General features: G+C 41.1%; 1 protein-coding gene across 4 annotated transcripts in view; it reads left to right on the forward strand.

Annotated features, from left to right (window-relative positions):
- The first annotated feature begins 2,961 nt into the window (after nt 1-2,961).
- The window catches only part of jhy (junctional cadherin complex regulator), a 43,363-nt gene continuing 31,583 nt past the window's right edge, over nt 2,962-14,741 (forward strand). The window contains exons 1-3 of one of the 4 annotated variants that reach the window (XM_078426719.1): nt 2,962-3,034; nt 4,650-4,909; nt 6,504-7,050. In XM_078426719.1, the coding sequence (XP_078282845.1) occupies nt 6,677-7,050 (374 nt within the window). In that variant the 5' untranslated portion in view covers nt 2,962-3,034; nt 4,650-4,909; nt 6,504-6,676. Of the gene's footprint in view, nt 4,430-4,649; nt 4,910-6,503; nt 7,051-14,741 lie in introns of all 4 variants that reach the window. The other 3 variants (XM_078426718.1, XM_078426720.1, XM_078426721.1) reach the window with 3 other exon arrangements.

The raw sequence follows: 14,741 nt of genomic DNA on the forward strand, positions 1-14,741 counted from the left end.
GCTTGATAAATTTAAAAATTGTCCCATGTGGGTGGAGGATAGTGTTAATGTGCGGGGATCGCTGGTCGGCGCGGACCTGGTGGGCTGAAGGGCCTGTTTCCGCGCTGTACCTCTAAACTAAAAAAACTAAACTAAATGAACAGAGATGTTTCGGGTTGGGACCCTTCTTCAGACAGATAGTAAAGGGGGGTGGAGGAGGGAAGAAAGCTGGAAAAGAGGTGGGGGCGGGACAAAGCCTTCAAAGTGATAGCGGGATAGCAGGAGAGTGGTAGGAATCACAGAGAGGAACTGAGTTCCTACAGCATTCTGCTCAAGATTTCAACATATGCGATTCCTTGTGTTTTCATTGTATGTAAAAGAAAGCCGGCTGCTCCAATGTCTTGCACTCCACATTATCCCTTCACCACCTTCTCTGCAAAATGAGTGGCATGGCGTTATGTGTAAAGAAAAAAGAATGTGTTAACACCACTGGGTATAACACTACTAATATTGAAAGTCTATTATCCAAAATCATTCTATTAATCTTTCTATTAATATCCAAAATCTTTAATCGGACTTTACTGGACTTTATTTTTCACTAAACATTATGCCCTTATCATGTACCTGTACATTGTGGGTGGCTCAATTGTAATCATGTACAGTCTTTCCGCTGACTGGTTAGCACGCAACAAAAGCTTTTCACTGTACCTCGGTACACATGACAATAAACTATACTAAAGTATAGGCACTAAGAATGGATTTACAGTTTTGCCCAGTTTTAGTTTATATACAATTTTTATTACGAATGAAGTTTATTTTTGAAATAAAAAACGAACTAACTGACCAAATTGTTTTTCACTCTCCTAGTTCTGATGAAAGCTCCACAATCTGAAACTCAATTATTTTTCTCTTTTCATTGATGCTACTTGACTTACTGAATGTTGCTGGCATTTTTTGTTTGTATTTTGGCACAACTTCAATATTCTTAGAAGGGACACAAAAATGTTTAAAGTATTTTACCTGGAATATATAAATATTTAATAATATTACCGGATAATAAATGAGCCATTTCTTCAGATTACACCCTTGTATTCATTGCTATCAACAGGAAACAGTTACGCTCATAGAAATTAACCGATGGAAGGCTATCGGCACACTTAACAGATGCAATTTCAAAATAGGAATCATTCCATCGTAGCCAATAAATCACATTACAGATATTGTTCTCAATCTGTCTTAATGTGGAACGTATGATCTCAAAAATAGCTTTACTTACAGTATACTGCCTTTAGACAATAGCTACTATTTCATTTATTACAATTTTTAGACCAACTTTGATCTAATTTCTGCTGTGAGAAACTTAGGTGTAGCTAACATTCTTTTGGGTGCATACCTGTACCTCATATATCTTGTACTAAATGCTGTGCACGATGGACAGCTTGATTATATTCATGTATGGTCTTTTATTTGACTAGATTGCATGCAAAGGCATTTCACTGTACCTCAGTACACGTGAGAATAAACTAAACTGAAATAAATTTAACCCAAAATCTCATTATCCAAATTCTCCCGAGATACTGCCTGACCCATTAAGTTACTCCAGCAATTTGTGTCCTTTTGTGTAAACCAGTGTATGCATTTCCTTGTTTCTATGAAACAGAATTAACTTTTCATGTGGAACACTCTTCATCAGATGAGATTATTTCATATTGTGCAAGCTAGGAGAAATTCTTGGGTGCTCCTGGTGACACACCTTTAAGTGCATTGCCACCTGTTTACACAGGGGTGTGTGCATGGCCTCCTGTCTGCAGAGGGGTTTAACACTGTGATCCAATTTTGCGTTGGTTTTCCACGCAAGGGTTTTGTGCCTTTTTAACTGGTAAATGCAGTGCAATGTGCTAAGAAATGGCAGAAGCTGGGTTACAACTAAAATAGCTGTCTGCAGAGTGTGTGCATTGCTGCCTGTTTGAAAGTGGGGAATGTGCAATGTCGTGTGTCTGCAGAGGAGTGTGCGTTGCTACCTGTCTGCAGAGGTGTGCATTGTCTCCTTCTTTGCAGAGGAATATGTGCTTTGCACCTGACTGCAGAGGAGCGTGTGCATTGTTCCCGTATGAAGGGGGATGTGTGTGCATTCCCATGTATCTGCAGGGGGGGGTGTGCATTGCCATTTGTCTGCAGAGGAGTGTGTGTGCATTGCTGTCTGTCTGCAGAGGAGTGCGTGTGTGCATTGCAGTCTGTCTGCAGAGGAGTGCGTGTGTGCATTGCTGTCTGTCTGCAGAGGAGTGTGTGTGTGCATTGCTGTCTGTCTGCAGAGGAGTGTGTGTGTGCATTGCTGTCTGTCTGCAGAGGAGTGCGTGTGCATTGTTGTCTGCAGAGGAGTGTGTGTGCATTGCTGCAGAGGTGTGTGTGTGTGTGTGTGCATTGCTGTCTGTCTGCAGAGGAGTGCGTGTGCATTGTTGTCTGTCTGCAGAGGAGTGTGTGTGCATTGCTGCAGAGGAGTGCGTGTGCATTGCTGCAGAGGAGTGCGTGTGTGCATTGTTGTCTGTCTGCAGAGGAGTGTGTGTGCATTGCTGTCTGTCTGCAGAGGAGTGTGTGTGTGCATTGCAGTCTGTCTGCAGAGGAGTGCGCGTGCATTGCTGCAGAGGAATGCGTGTGCATTGCTGTCTGTCTGCAGAGTGTGTGTGCATTGCTGCCTGTCTGCAGAGGAGTGCGTGTGCATTGCTGTCTGTCTGCAGAGGAGTGTGTGTGCATTGCTGCAGAGGAGTGTGTGCGCATTGCTGTCTGTCTGCAGAGGAGTGCGTGTGCATTGCTGTCTGTCTGCAGAGGAGTGCGTGTGCATTGAGCAGCTGAGCTCTCTGGCTGGATCGTCAGACGCTAATGGGGTGCGCGCTGACGCTGACCGTGACGCTGACGACGACGCAATGACGCAGTTGCCGTGGCGACGACGCTGTGTGTGTGCGGGCGGGCCAGGGCCTGTTGGTGAGTGTCATGGCGGCGCCTCGGCGGCGAGGGTGAGGGTGAGCTGCGGTTGGGGAAGGGTTTTCCCGCGATATGAGTGAGTAAATAGTGCCGGAGTAGAAAGTTTGCAGATCACCTGCGACGGTTAAACCCCATCTCCGGCCGGGTGAATCCCAGAAACCATCCGCCAACTAAGACAGGCACAAAACGCTGGAGTAACTGTCTCAGCGGGACCCCAGCAGCATCTCACTCAGCCTCAGCCTCAGCCTCAGGATAACACGGTGACATTTTGGGTCGGAACCCATCTACAGTCTGAAGAAGGATCCAGACCCAAAACATCTATCTACAGATAGAGACAAAAAGCTGTAGTAACTGTCTCAGCGGGACAGGCAGCACCTCTGGAGAGATGGAATGGGGGGTGATGATTCAGGTCCAGACCCTTCTTCTGTCCTATGTCTTTTAGACCTGCAGCTCCGTTGAGGCGAGCCAGGCCAACGTGTCATCGTCCAGGTCAATCAGACCTCGTTCACCATTCGGTATTTGGGGCAACTGGTGACTATGTGCTCCACTGTCTGTGTTGGGTCCCCACACTCGCAGGAGGCACTGTCCACGAGACCCCACCACTTCATCGCTACTCCATAGCGTCCGACGCCTGTCCTCAAGCGATTGAGGGTTATCCAACTGCTTTCGGGGCAGGTCCTGGCCAGGGTCGAGACCCTTCTTCAGGCTGATTGTAGTGGAGGGAGGGCAAAGCTGAAAGAAAGGAATTCCAGAAAAGGTCCGCCACCTATGACAGAACAAAAAAATAAAAAAATATCCATATATTCCCATTGGAGTCCCGAAATTTCAACATGGTCGAGGTAATTCCTTCATTGGCTACCAGAGGTTGCCTTGCCCAGATGGTTACATTTTGGGGAGTGGAGTGAACTGGGCAAGGGAGACTGGAGATAGACACAAAATGCTGGAGTAATTCAGCGGGACAGACATGATGCTGCTGGGTTGTAAGCTGCCCAAGCGAAAGAGGCAAAAACAACAGGTCAGCCACTGTCAGCTGGGCTGCTGCTGGACCTGAGCCACCAGAGGACCATGGTTGGGTAGGTCCATGATTGGGTTGTTGGTATAGAGGTCCCAAAGAAATGCTATTGAATTCTGATGCAGCTTTTCAAGAACAGGTTAAGTATTGGCACTATGTCATATTCCGGTTAAAAAGTCACAAAGACCCTGTGCTGAAAACTAATGCAAAATTGGTTCAATGTTAAAACACACTTATACTCTTGTAAAGTTCTCCCAAGTGAAATGGTGAACAAACCTGTGTAGGAAGGAGCTGCAGATGGTTTACACCAAAGATAGACCCAAAAAGCTGGAGTAACTGAGCGGATCTCGACCCAAAACGTCACCTACTCCTTTTCACCAGAGATGCTTCCTGGCCCGATGAGTTTCTTCAGCATTGTGTCTCTATCTGGTGAACAAACCTGTTGCGCTGCTGCTACAAGTAAGAATGTTATTGTTTTGTTTTGGCACATATGACAATAAAACACTTCTGACTCTTGTCTCTCTTGACAAAGTGCAACATTTCCTTCGTATATTCTATTTTTGATTTTAGTTTTGTGGTTCTTTTGCATGCGGTGTTGTTTTTGCTTTGTAACTATTCATCTGAATTTACTTTAAACCAAATTTACATTAAACCAGATTCTCTTTTTTATACCTAACAGCACGTGAGATATCCCATTTCTTCTACAACGGTACATCCAACATATCATGTACTGGATATTTCTACAGCAGCGACCTTGTTTACTTTGAATAGGTCATTGGTCTGACCAAGAGAATGTACCGAGATTGGTGGGTGATCAGCATTTAACTCAATGGGCACAAGTATGCTACTCTTGTCAAAACTGAGTACTCTTGCGGGATGTCATCGAAGTTTTCGGAGCATGACGTCATTGCTTTCAGGGCAAATTTAATCAACTGCAAGGTACACATTTCTAGTCTAAATTGAAGACGAATACAGTGGTGAAGGAGGTTCCTTTTATGATGGTTGTTAAAATACATTATGAGACTTGACTGGAGTGAACCCATCCATATCATACTTGTACGATTACGTATGTATGTTCATCATACATATGTAAAACATACTAAGGACATATATTGGTTGCTTCTTTCACTTCCCAAAAGATGTCATCACATCACATCAACAAATGTCAAGTTTGATAACAGAGTTTTTACTCTGATTTTAGTATTGTTAAAAGTTACATGTTAAATTCTGCAACAGTAACAGAACTTCAGGATCTATACTTAATCTTAAAATTATTGTGAAATTCAAGGAAATTAAACAGATTTTTTTTAATGGAAAGAAAAGCCAAATAAGAAGGAAACAACAGGTCAATTGGAATCAGTGAGGAGAGCAGACTAGCTAACATCTTGTATAACCTTTGATAGAATTACCAGCTGTTTGTGCCGATGATTGGAACTTTACTGAATTAAACTATTTAGCGGCATCGTGGAGCAGCTGGTAGAGCTACTGCCCCATTGCTTGAGACCCAGGTTTGATCCTTACCTTGGGTGCTGTCTTTGTGGAGTTTGCACACTCAGTGACTGTGTGGGTTTCCTCCGGGCGCTCCATTTTCCTCTGGGTGCTCCATTTTCATCCCACGTCCCAACGACTTGAGGGTTTGTTTGTTATTGGGTTTCTGTAAATTATTGTTAGTGTGCAGGGCAGATGGGAAAGTGAAATGCAATTTGTTGGGCTGACTGAGCAGGTGCAATTTATCTCCAGCCCCACAACTGTAGGCTGATCTGCCCTGCAGTGGCATATACCTGTTGTCTCTGTGGGAAAGATTGAACCACAGGACAAGGTGCTGCTGGATTCATGAAATGAATCACAGTGGGTCGGAAGTCGTAACAGATCCTCAGACCCATCTCCAGAAATTCCTGATAACCTTTCTAGTAGCTCAAGGTTGCCTATGACCTTTCACTTTTGTTGAATAATCAGAAATATTTAAAAACAGCTGAAATAGATGTAAATTATTCAAATATTAATGGTTTTCTATTCCAGGTACATGTGCTCTGATATGAGGAGCACTCTAAAATATATTGGTATCTTCTCTGCCTGACTTTTTTTGTAAGCATCATATGTGACGTAAGTTTAAAAAAAAAAGTTATGCCTTGAAAATTATCCTTGATTGGTAATGCTAAAAGTGCTAGAAGTCAATTCAGGAAATTTGCAGGCATAGTAGCGGTGTGTTTTAGTCACAACTGACTGGGATGAGTTTCTGACATTTTTACCACGCTAAGTTTATCTCAGTCATTTTTTACCCTAGTTTGAATACATTAGCAATTTAATCAAGGAAACACTCAGCAGTGCAGGTGGCATCTATGGGAATAAATAGATTTAATGGTTCAGGTTGAAGACCCTTTATTGAATGAAGGGTCTGACAAAAGGTCTTTCCACAGATGCTGCTTGGCCTGTTAAGTGTTTCCAGCAGTTTTTATTTCATATTTTTAGCATCTGTATTTTTATTTTTATTTTTCATAGTTTAGTTTACTTTGGATTTTGCTCTGTTCAACAGTTGAAAACAGTTAACTAATTTGGCTGCAACATTAAACAAGATATGATTTTCCTATACATGTGATGGAATCAAGAAAATCCTTTTGATGCAGACAGTATTTCTGATCCTTTTCTGTGAATTAGTACTGTATCTTTACAAGGATCAATCAATAAAACATCTTAGCAGTCTAAAAAATGATAACAATGGATAAAAATAAGGATCCAACACAGAGAAGAATACAGTTTAACCCAGGAGATTGCAACCAACTGAAAGACGTGTCAAAGAGACCATTTCCACAGGAGCAAAGAGAACATTTTCACTTAAATTTATATGACTCATTGGAGTCTGATTCTGACAGTTTAATTCAAGAGAAACAATACCAACTAGAGCTGAAACATCGCATTCAGGATAATGAAGAAATGGTATTTAAAACTTTAGACACTGAATTTGATATCGAGAATGGAGATGAAGGCCAGGTTTTCTACGATAGCCTTGAAGAAACAGAAGACGAAAATGAGTTTGATGGAAACAAATTTGAAGCTGAACACAAGCATAGTAAAAAAACAAGGTAATTGTTATTTTTGAAGATGCATTTGAACAATGTTTATTTTATTGGTTGCCCCTCTCAGATTTCATTGCTCGTTCTGGCATTGTGGACAATTCATACTAAACTGTAGAAGAAATATAATGTCCTTATATAGTTTGTTTGCCAATATGTCACAAAGAAAGTGGAACCGACTATGAGTTATGGAGAACAGTTCTCTTTGAAAAAGAGAAGGTGACATAGTAGAGAAACTTGCAGGTTTTTGTTAAATAAATAGAAAAGTTTTCCACTGAATGAGCAAATAATCAAAGGCCATAAATTGAAATTAATTGGAAGGCTATCTAGAGAACTCTGTTATTTTTGGGATCTAAAATATTCTACCAGAAAAGGCGATACGTTAAATACTCTTAATTTTAAAAGGAAATTTAGCAACTAGGTGAAGATGATAGATTTGCTGCATTAAAGTCAAAACAAAAGAATGGAACTAAATGTGTATTTTATCTGAAAACATAATGAAGATGTGATTCATCAAATGGTCTAAGTCTATAATATTCCAAGCATGAGCTAAATTTAATAGAGATGCACATGGTTTTAGATAAAGTAAATGAAGCACAGCTTGAGAGTGATGATAAAAGATATAAACGGTTGAGGAAGTGGTTGGGGCAAGTACAATATGGCATTTCAAAAACATTTGGACAGCTACATAGTTAAGAAAGGTTGAGAGGGATATGGACCAGCTCAGGCAAATGGAACTAGCTCAAATGGGTAAATTGTTCGGTTCAGCGGGCTGGTTTCCATACTGCATGACTATGAAAGTAGGGAATTCTCCGTTATGGAGGAAGTTTGTGATTTGGAATGCTACCTCTAAGTGTAGTGAAGACAATCATTCAGGGATTTGAAAAGAGGAGTGGACAGGCACTTGAGGGATAATAATTCTCAGAGCTATAGTTGGTACCTCGGTACACGTGATATTAAACTAAGCTAAACTAATGGGTTGATCAGACCTCTATTACATTTTACTTGCAGCAAACCAGCATGGATCTGATGGGTTTTAATGCCTTCCTTTTATGTTTATGATTCTTGCTGAGCTTTGGTGGCTTGTGGCATGATAGGGACTTTACTGCTTCATCCGAGTAACCATATCTCAAGATGTTACATTGCCTAGATGCAGTCAGTTGCATAGCATTTAACAATCCCACCCAAAACTCTCCTTTTGCTATTACATGAACTGTACTTCCCTTTCTCATTATTTATGTGCTCACGGTATCTTGGCTTGTATTCAAAACCTTTCATAGAACATGTTCTTTGTGTTTCTGGCCATTGGTTCTGAGTCATGTGATGCTTGATCTCAACATTGTACCAATATGTCAACATATTTCATCTAGAACAATGGATCATTTCATTTCTCTGCTCTTGGTTTGGCATACATCTTCGGTTCTGGGCCCAATTCCACAGCTTTCACCCTACTATTGTCAATGTTTCTTTTCACCACTAGCTAACGATTACCTGCTTTTCCTATGAATATAAAACTGATCTGGGAAAACTGAATTTAAGCTTCATTCTTGTACACTTCTCATCACCACCTAAATTGTTTAAATTTCCAAGTTCTAGCTCAACCTATAGTGTTTCCACGTCTTTTAACATTTCATTGTATTATTATCCAGACATATTTTGGTGGCCTCAGCCATTTCTTATCTTCATCTGTTATTCAATGATCATTTTATTCCCTTTCACCAATTTAGAATAATTGTTCTATAGTTGATTTGATAATCAGTGCAGTAGATCAAAAGATAAATAAGTCTCAGGCACGTTTTTCTCAAATCATCAAGATTGCAAGGAAGAATGTACTCAGTCTGAAGAAGGGTCTCGACCCGAAACGTCACCCATTCCTTCTCTTCCGAGATGCTGCCTGACCTGCTGAGTTACTCCAGCATTTTGTGAATAAATACCTTCTATTTGTACCAGCATCTGCAGTTATTTTCTTATACTAAAAATGGAAGCATTTCATAAGGTGGGATGCAAGTATGATTGCACATAAAATCGAAGCAATATTACTTTTTTTCTTTGTTTTTTTACTAACTTCAACCCATAGCCTTCTTCATCTTTAGTGTATCAATTTCTTATTGTTTCACTTGTGATTTTGGATAAAATAAATATATACAGCAATTAACTCTAAGCCAAACATTTAAGGCATAGATCTTGTAAGGAGAGGATGCAGTACCACCTCCTCCCAGTAAGTGGCAGAGGCAATCTGTTCTGCACAAGTAGTTAGCAACAGAATTTGCAAACTAGGAACTCATTAAAACACCATTTTAATTTTCAGATCAGTATTTTCTTGCAGAAATAATGGTAAGATAATCCTAATTCAGTTCAATATCTTATTATCAAATATGGCAAATTAATATTTTTGCTGCAATTAGACATTTGTTATGCAAGGTCAGTAATTATATTTTAAAGCCAATAATTTTATATTGTTTCAGGATATCATTGAATGATGAAAACGACATTGTACAAGACTTTATTATAGAATTTTGCAAGCTGAACCTTTCTACAGATTAGTTTTTAAAATAATTCAAAGCTTTGCATTTTGAAATAAACATTCTCTTTATTCAATAAAACAGTGACAGATTAGACTCAATTTAACAACAGGTGATAGTTACACATGTAGTAGGTGACAAAAACATTTTACAGAACAAAAATTCATTTGAGCATTAGGAAGTATGATTCTCTAGAAACTGATTGATATACAATATGGTTTTTTTTCCTCTCCCAGTTTAATAAATCACTGTTATGCACAAGGTAGTGTAGGAAACTAACTGCAGATGCTGGTGCAAATCAAAGGTATTTACTCACAAAATGCTGGAGTAACTCAGCAGGTCAGGCAGCATCTCAGGAGAGAAGGAATGGGTGACGTTTCAGGTCGAGACTCTTCTTCAGACTGATGTCAGGGGGGCGGACTAAGGAAGGATATAGGTGGAGACAGAGGGAGAACTGGGAAGGGGGAGGGGAAGAGAGGGACAGAGGAACTATCTAAAGTTGGAGAAGTCAATGTTCATACCGCTGGGCTGAAAGCTGCCCAAGCGAAATATGAGGTGCAGTTCCTCCAATTTCCGGTGGGCCTCACTATGGCACTGGAGGAGGCCCATGACAGAAAGGTCAGACTGGGAGTGGGAGGGGGAGTTGAAGTGCTCAGCCACCGGGAGATCAGGTTGGTTAAGGCGGACTGAGCGAAGGTGTTGAGCGAAACGATCACCGAGCCTGCGTTTGGTTTCGCCGATGTAAAGAAGTTGACATCTAGAGCAGCGGATACAATAGATGAGGTTAGAGGAGGTGCAGGTGAACCTCTGTCTCACCTGGAAAGACTGTTTTGGTCCTTGGATGGAGTTGAGGGGGGAGGTAAAGGGACAGGTGTTGCATCTCCTGCGGTTGCAGGGGAAAGTGCCTGGGGATGGGGTGGTTTGAGTAGGAAGGCACGAGTGGATCAGGGAGTTACGGAGGGAACGGTCTCTGCAGAACGCAGAAAAGGGAGGGGATGGGAAGATGTGGCCAGTAGTGGGGTCCCGTTGGAGGTGACGGAAATGTTGGTGGATGGTTTGTTGGATACGCTGGCTGATGGGGTGGAAGGTGAGAATGAGGGGGATTCTGTCCTTGTTACGAATAGGGGGAGCAAGAGCGGAGCTGCTGGATATAGAAGAGGCCCTAGTGAGAGCCTCATCTATAATGGAAGAGGGGAAGCCCCGTTTCCTGAAGAATGAGGACATCTCTGATGCCCTAGTGTGAAACGCCTCATCTCGGGCGCAGATGCGGCGTTGATGGAGGAATTGGGAGTAGGGGATAGACCTTTTGCAGGAGACAGGGTGGGAAGAAGTTTTGTCCAGATAGCTGTGCGAGTCAGTGGGTTTATAGTAGATGTCAGTCACTGGTCTGTATCCTGTGATGGAGATGGTGAGGTCCAGAAACGGGAGGGAGATGTCAGAGATAGTCCAAGTATATTTAAGGGCAGGATGGAAATTGGTAGTGAAGTGTATGCAATCAGTGAGTTCTGCATGGGTACAAGAGACAGCACCAATGCAGTCGTCGATGTAGCGGAGGTAGAGTTCGGGGATGGGGCCGGTGTAGGTCCGGAACAGGGATTGTTCGATGTACCCGACAAAGAGGCAGGCATAGCTAGGGCCCATGCGACTGCCCATAGCTACGCCTCTGGTTTGGAGGAAGTGGGAGGAGTCAAAGGAGAAGTTGTTAAGGGTAAGAACCAGCTCTGCTAGATGGAAGAGAGTGTTAGTAGATGGGGATTGGCTGGTTCTACGATCGAGGAAGAAACGGAGGGCAACGAGACCATCCTTGTGGGGGATGGAAGTGTAGAGTGACTGGACATCCATGGTAACGATGAGGGATGCACAAGTTCACTTAGGCATGTGTTAACTCTGTGAACAATTTTGCTGACATAATTACTCATCAAGGGGGTAATGCAGCAACTGCAATCTCAGTTTTTAGCAAAATAATATGATTTAGCTTTCATTTTAACCTGAGCCATGTTCCACGAGAAACCATCCAAATAACTACGTGAGTGGAATCTAACTGACAATATTCATCAAAGTCACCATAGCTCTTAATTATTATGCCTTCAGTTTCTTCTGGGCTAATATATTAGACAATCTTTTATCCATGGTGATAATAGAGAGATGATTAATGATTTATTTGAGAGAACTAATAACGTGTCTTTTATTGCACTGACCAACAATTGTAGCAGAACAAAGTTGCTCAATTCCATTAGCATTGTTTCAACCTGTTAACACTTTACAATCACAACATATTGTATGTGATGTTTCTCAAACTTGTCTGTGTGTTAATGACTGAATCGAGAGAAATCAAAACAAAAATGATATGGCATCAGCAGATCTGAGCTTTCTGATGTCACATTTTAGGTAACTTGAAAAATGCATTTCTCCACAAGATTTGCCATGAGGACTGTTTTTGGGACACATTTTCCTCATGGCAGCATTACACAGCGTTGTCTTTTATTAATGATGTAACACTAATTAATTTATGTGTTGAGAGGGCATGCTTGGGAAGGTTACATTGACATTCTAAACTGTGATTTGATCTTGCCTTTACTGACTTTATTTCCCTGCACCTCCCCAAATAGCTTAAGTTGCACATGTTCTCCAGAGATGTTACTGAGTTATTCCAGCACTTTGCATCTTTAATTGTACGATAATTGGAAACTAAATGCTGCCAAACCATAGCTTGACACAGTCATGTTCACAAATCATACCTTATAAGCAATATGATTAATTCCACCTTCCCAATCTTGGGATACATCCAGACACACCAAAGCTGAGACACAGTGGAATGCAGGTGGGATGGATAGTTTTGGAACCCAGATAACATGAAGTCTCATAGATCAGTCAAACATGAGCAAGAAAACACCCTCCTGATTACCAGCTACTGTCCTATCTCAGTTGAGAAATCGGTCAAACACACATCGGAAAAGCGCTGAAAGCAGCACGGAGACAGGGATTGTACTGTGAGTGGAATATCGATGTGCATCTCCAGGAGTGAATTGACAACATCAGAAATTTCAGAACTGGCTGAGGCTTGAAGGTCACAGCTATGAGACTGGGATTGTGGCAAGTGGCGAGTGAACCAACGCGAGCGACAAACTTTATTTGATCTCGTCCTCCTGTTGTACCTTTGGCAGTTGCACCTGTCCTTGATAGCATTGGCAGATATGACCACCGCAGAGTCCTGTTTTTCACATTGAAGTCACTTTATATTGTGGTAAATGGGATAGAATCAGAAAAGATCTGGCAGCTTGAAACTGAGCATTCATGCGGAGCCGCACACCATTAGCAACAGTAGAAAGGTACATCACCACAATCTGTGATGTTATGGCTCAGCATATCCTTTACCTACTGTCGCTATCATGCTACGGTATCAACCATAGTTCAGTGAGTGCAGAGGGTCTCCTGGGAGCATCAGGCACACCTAAAAATGATGGAGTGCCAGCCTGGTGCAACTATGCATGCAAACTGGACAGAAAAACGATATGCAATGGACAGTCTTAAGTGATCTCACAACCAACCATGCAATTGAAGTACTGCAATCCCAGAATGGTAATGGGCAATTAAACAGCTAATGGGAGGTTCTAGGAATATTTATATTCTCAAAATGGTGAGGTCCAGCATGTGCATGCATGAGATAAGGCTGAAGTATTCACAAACACTTTAATACAGAGGTGCTGTGTAGATGCATCATTTTGGCTTTGTCTTGGATCTTCATCATCTCAGAAGTCAGCTTTCAACCACATTGAATATCCACATGATGTAAAGAAAACTGTTGGGGGTCCTGGATCCATTGAAGGATATTTGACCAGATAATAACCCAGCTGCAGTACCAAACAGCAATGCTGCAGAACTAATTGTTCTAGTATAATTACAACATTGCCATCTACCAGGCAATGAGGTTAATTGGTACCCAATGAACCACGCTAAACACTTGTTCCTTCCATCACCTCCACACTGTAGTTTCAATGTATACCATATATTAAGTGGACTGCAGTTACTTGTCTAAGCTATTCTGACAGCTTGCAGGTTCTCTTTAAGGTTTCACACACTATCCTACTTGGAAATACATCACTGGTCATCGTCGTTTGAACTAAATCCTGGAAGTCTTATAATTGTGAAAGTACTTAAATCAGGACTGCAGACAGCTCAACATCCTCATTTGAAATACAAGGGTATTACTGGTGGACAAGGCATATTAGTGTGACATCCTGATCCTGAAATAATGAAAAAAGGAAATAACAAAGTAGTGTCTGTTTGAAGCCTTTCTCCTAAGGATACCTTGGCGGCAGACTGGATTATTTCAAGTGATAGAAATGACTAATCTTTCTAAATATGAATGTCAGAAGATTTGTCCAAATTGTCATATTATGCAACCAAAGTAGCTGTGTTGAAACAAAATGAGTGCTCCTTCACAGTCTACGATGAAACACTTGGATCTTTTGTTCCCAATTGAATAAAAAAAGTTATTCAAACAATTGATTTAAAAAAAACCACAAGAGATGCCGCATGTGTTTCAAATTCCTGGTTAACTGGGTTACTGCAAGGGCCTCAAATCTATGCAATGATATTTGTGTAGCCTAATGGACTACCTTATTAGTCCTCATCATGGTCACATCAAATAAAACAAAGTATCCATTTAATATATTACAGCTTCACAAATACTGCATCAATCAGGCTGAAAGACTGAATAGGAATATTTCCTAATAATTACACTTTAATCACTTAGGCAATGCTTTCAATAACTGGGACTCTGTCATTCAATAGGGATATGCAATGCTTTATTAACATGTACCTTCCATTTCTATTTCTTTTAATTCTGTCAATTCATGTTTTGTTTACAGGGATATGTGTTCACTGTGATTTAACAGAGAACAAACTTTAAGAAAACCTGGATCAAGAAATTAATTTGTGTAGTACATTTTTTTATTTTTGAATGTGCTGCATGATTGCTTAATAGCTTAAAATTGATCTTGAGAAGTGATGGTGATTAACATTGGTTTCTTTTCTATGTGTTCATGTATGCAGCACACTCATGACTGGAGTGTGTATAGCACAGTGGCCAAGTCAAATCTAAGCCAATGAGTGTTGCAATGACATTTCCCTAAGTAACTGATTTATTCAAACGCAATTTACATTCATGCAAAGGAA

Source organism: Rhinoraja longicauda, chromosome 32, assembly GCF_053455715.1.
Source record: "Rhinoraja longicauda isolate Sanriku21f chromosome 32, sRhiLon1.1, whole genome shotgun sequence".
Lineage (NCBI taxonomy): Eukaryota > Metazoa > Chordata > Chondrichthyes > Rajiformes > Arhynchobatidae > Rhinoraja > Rhinoraja longicauda.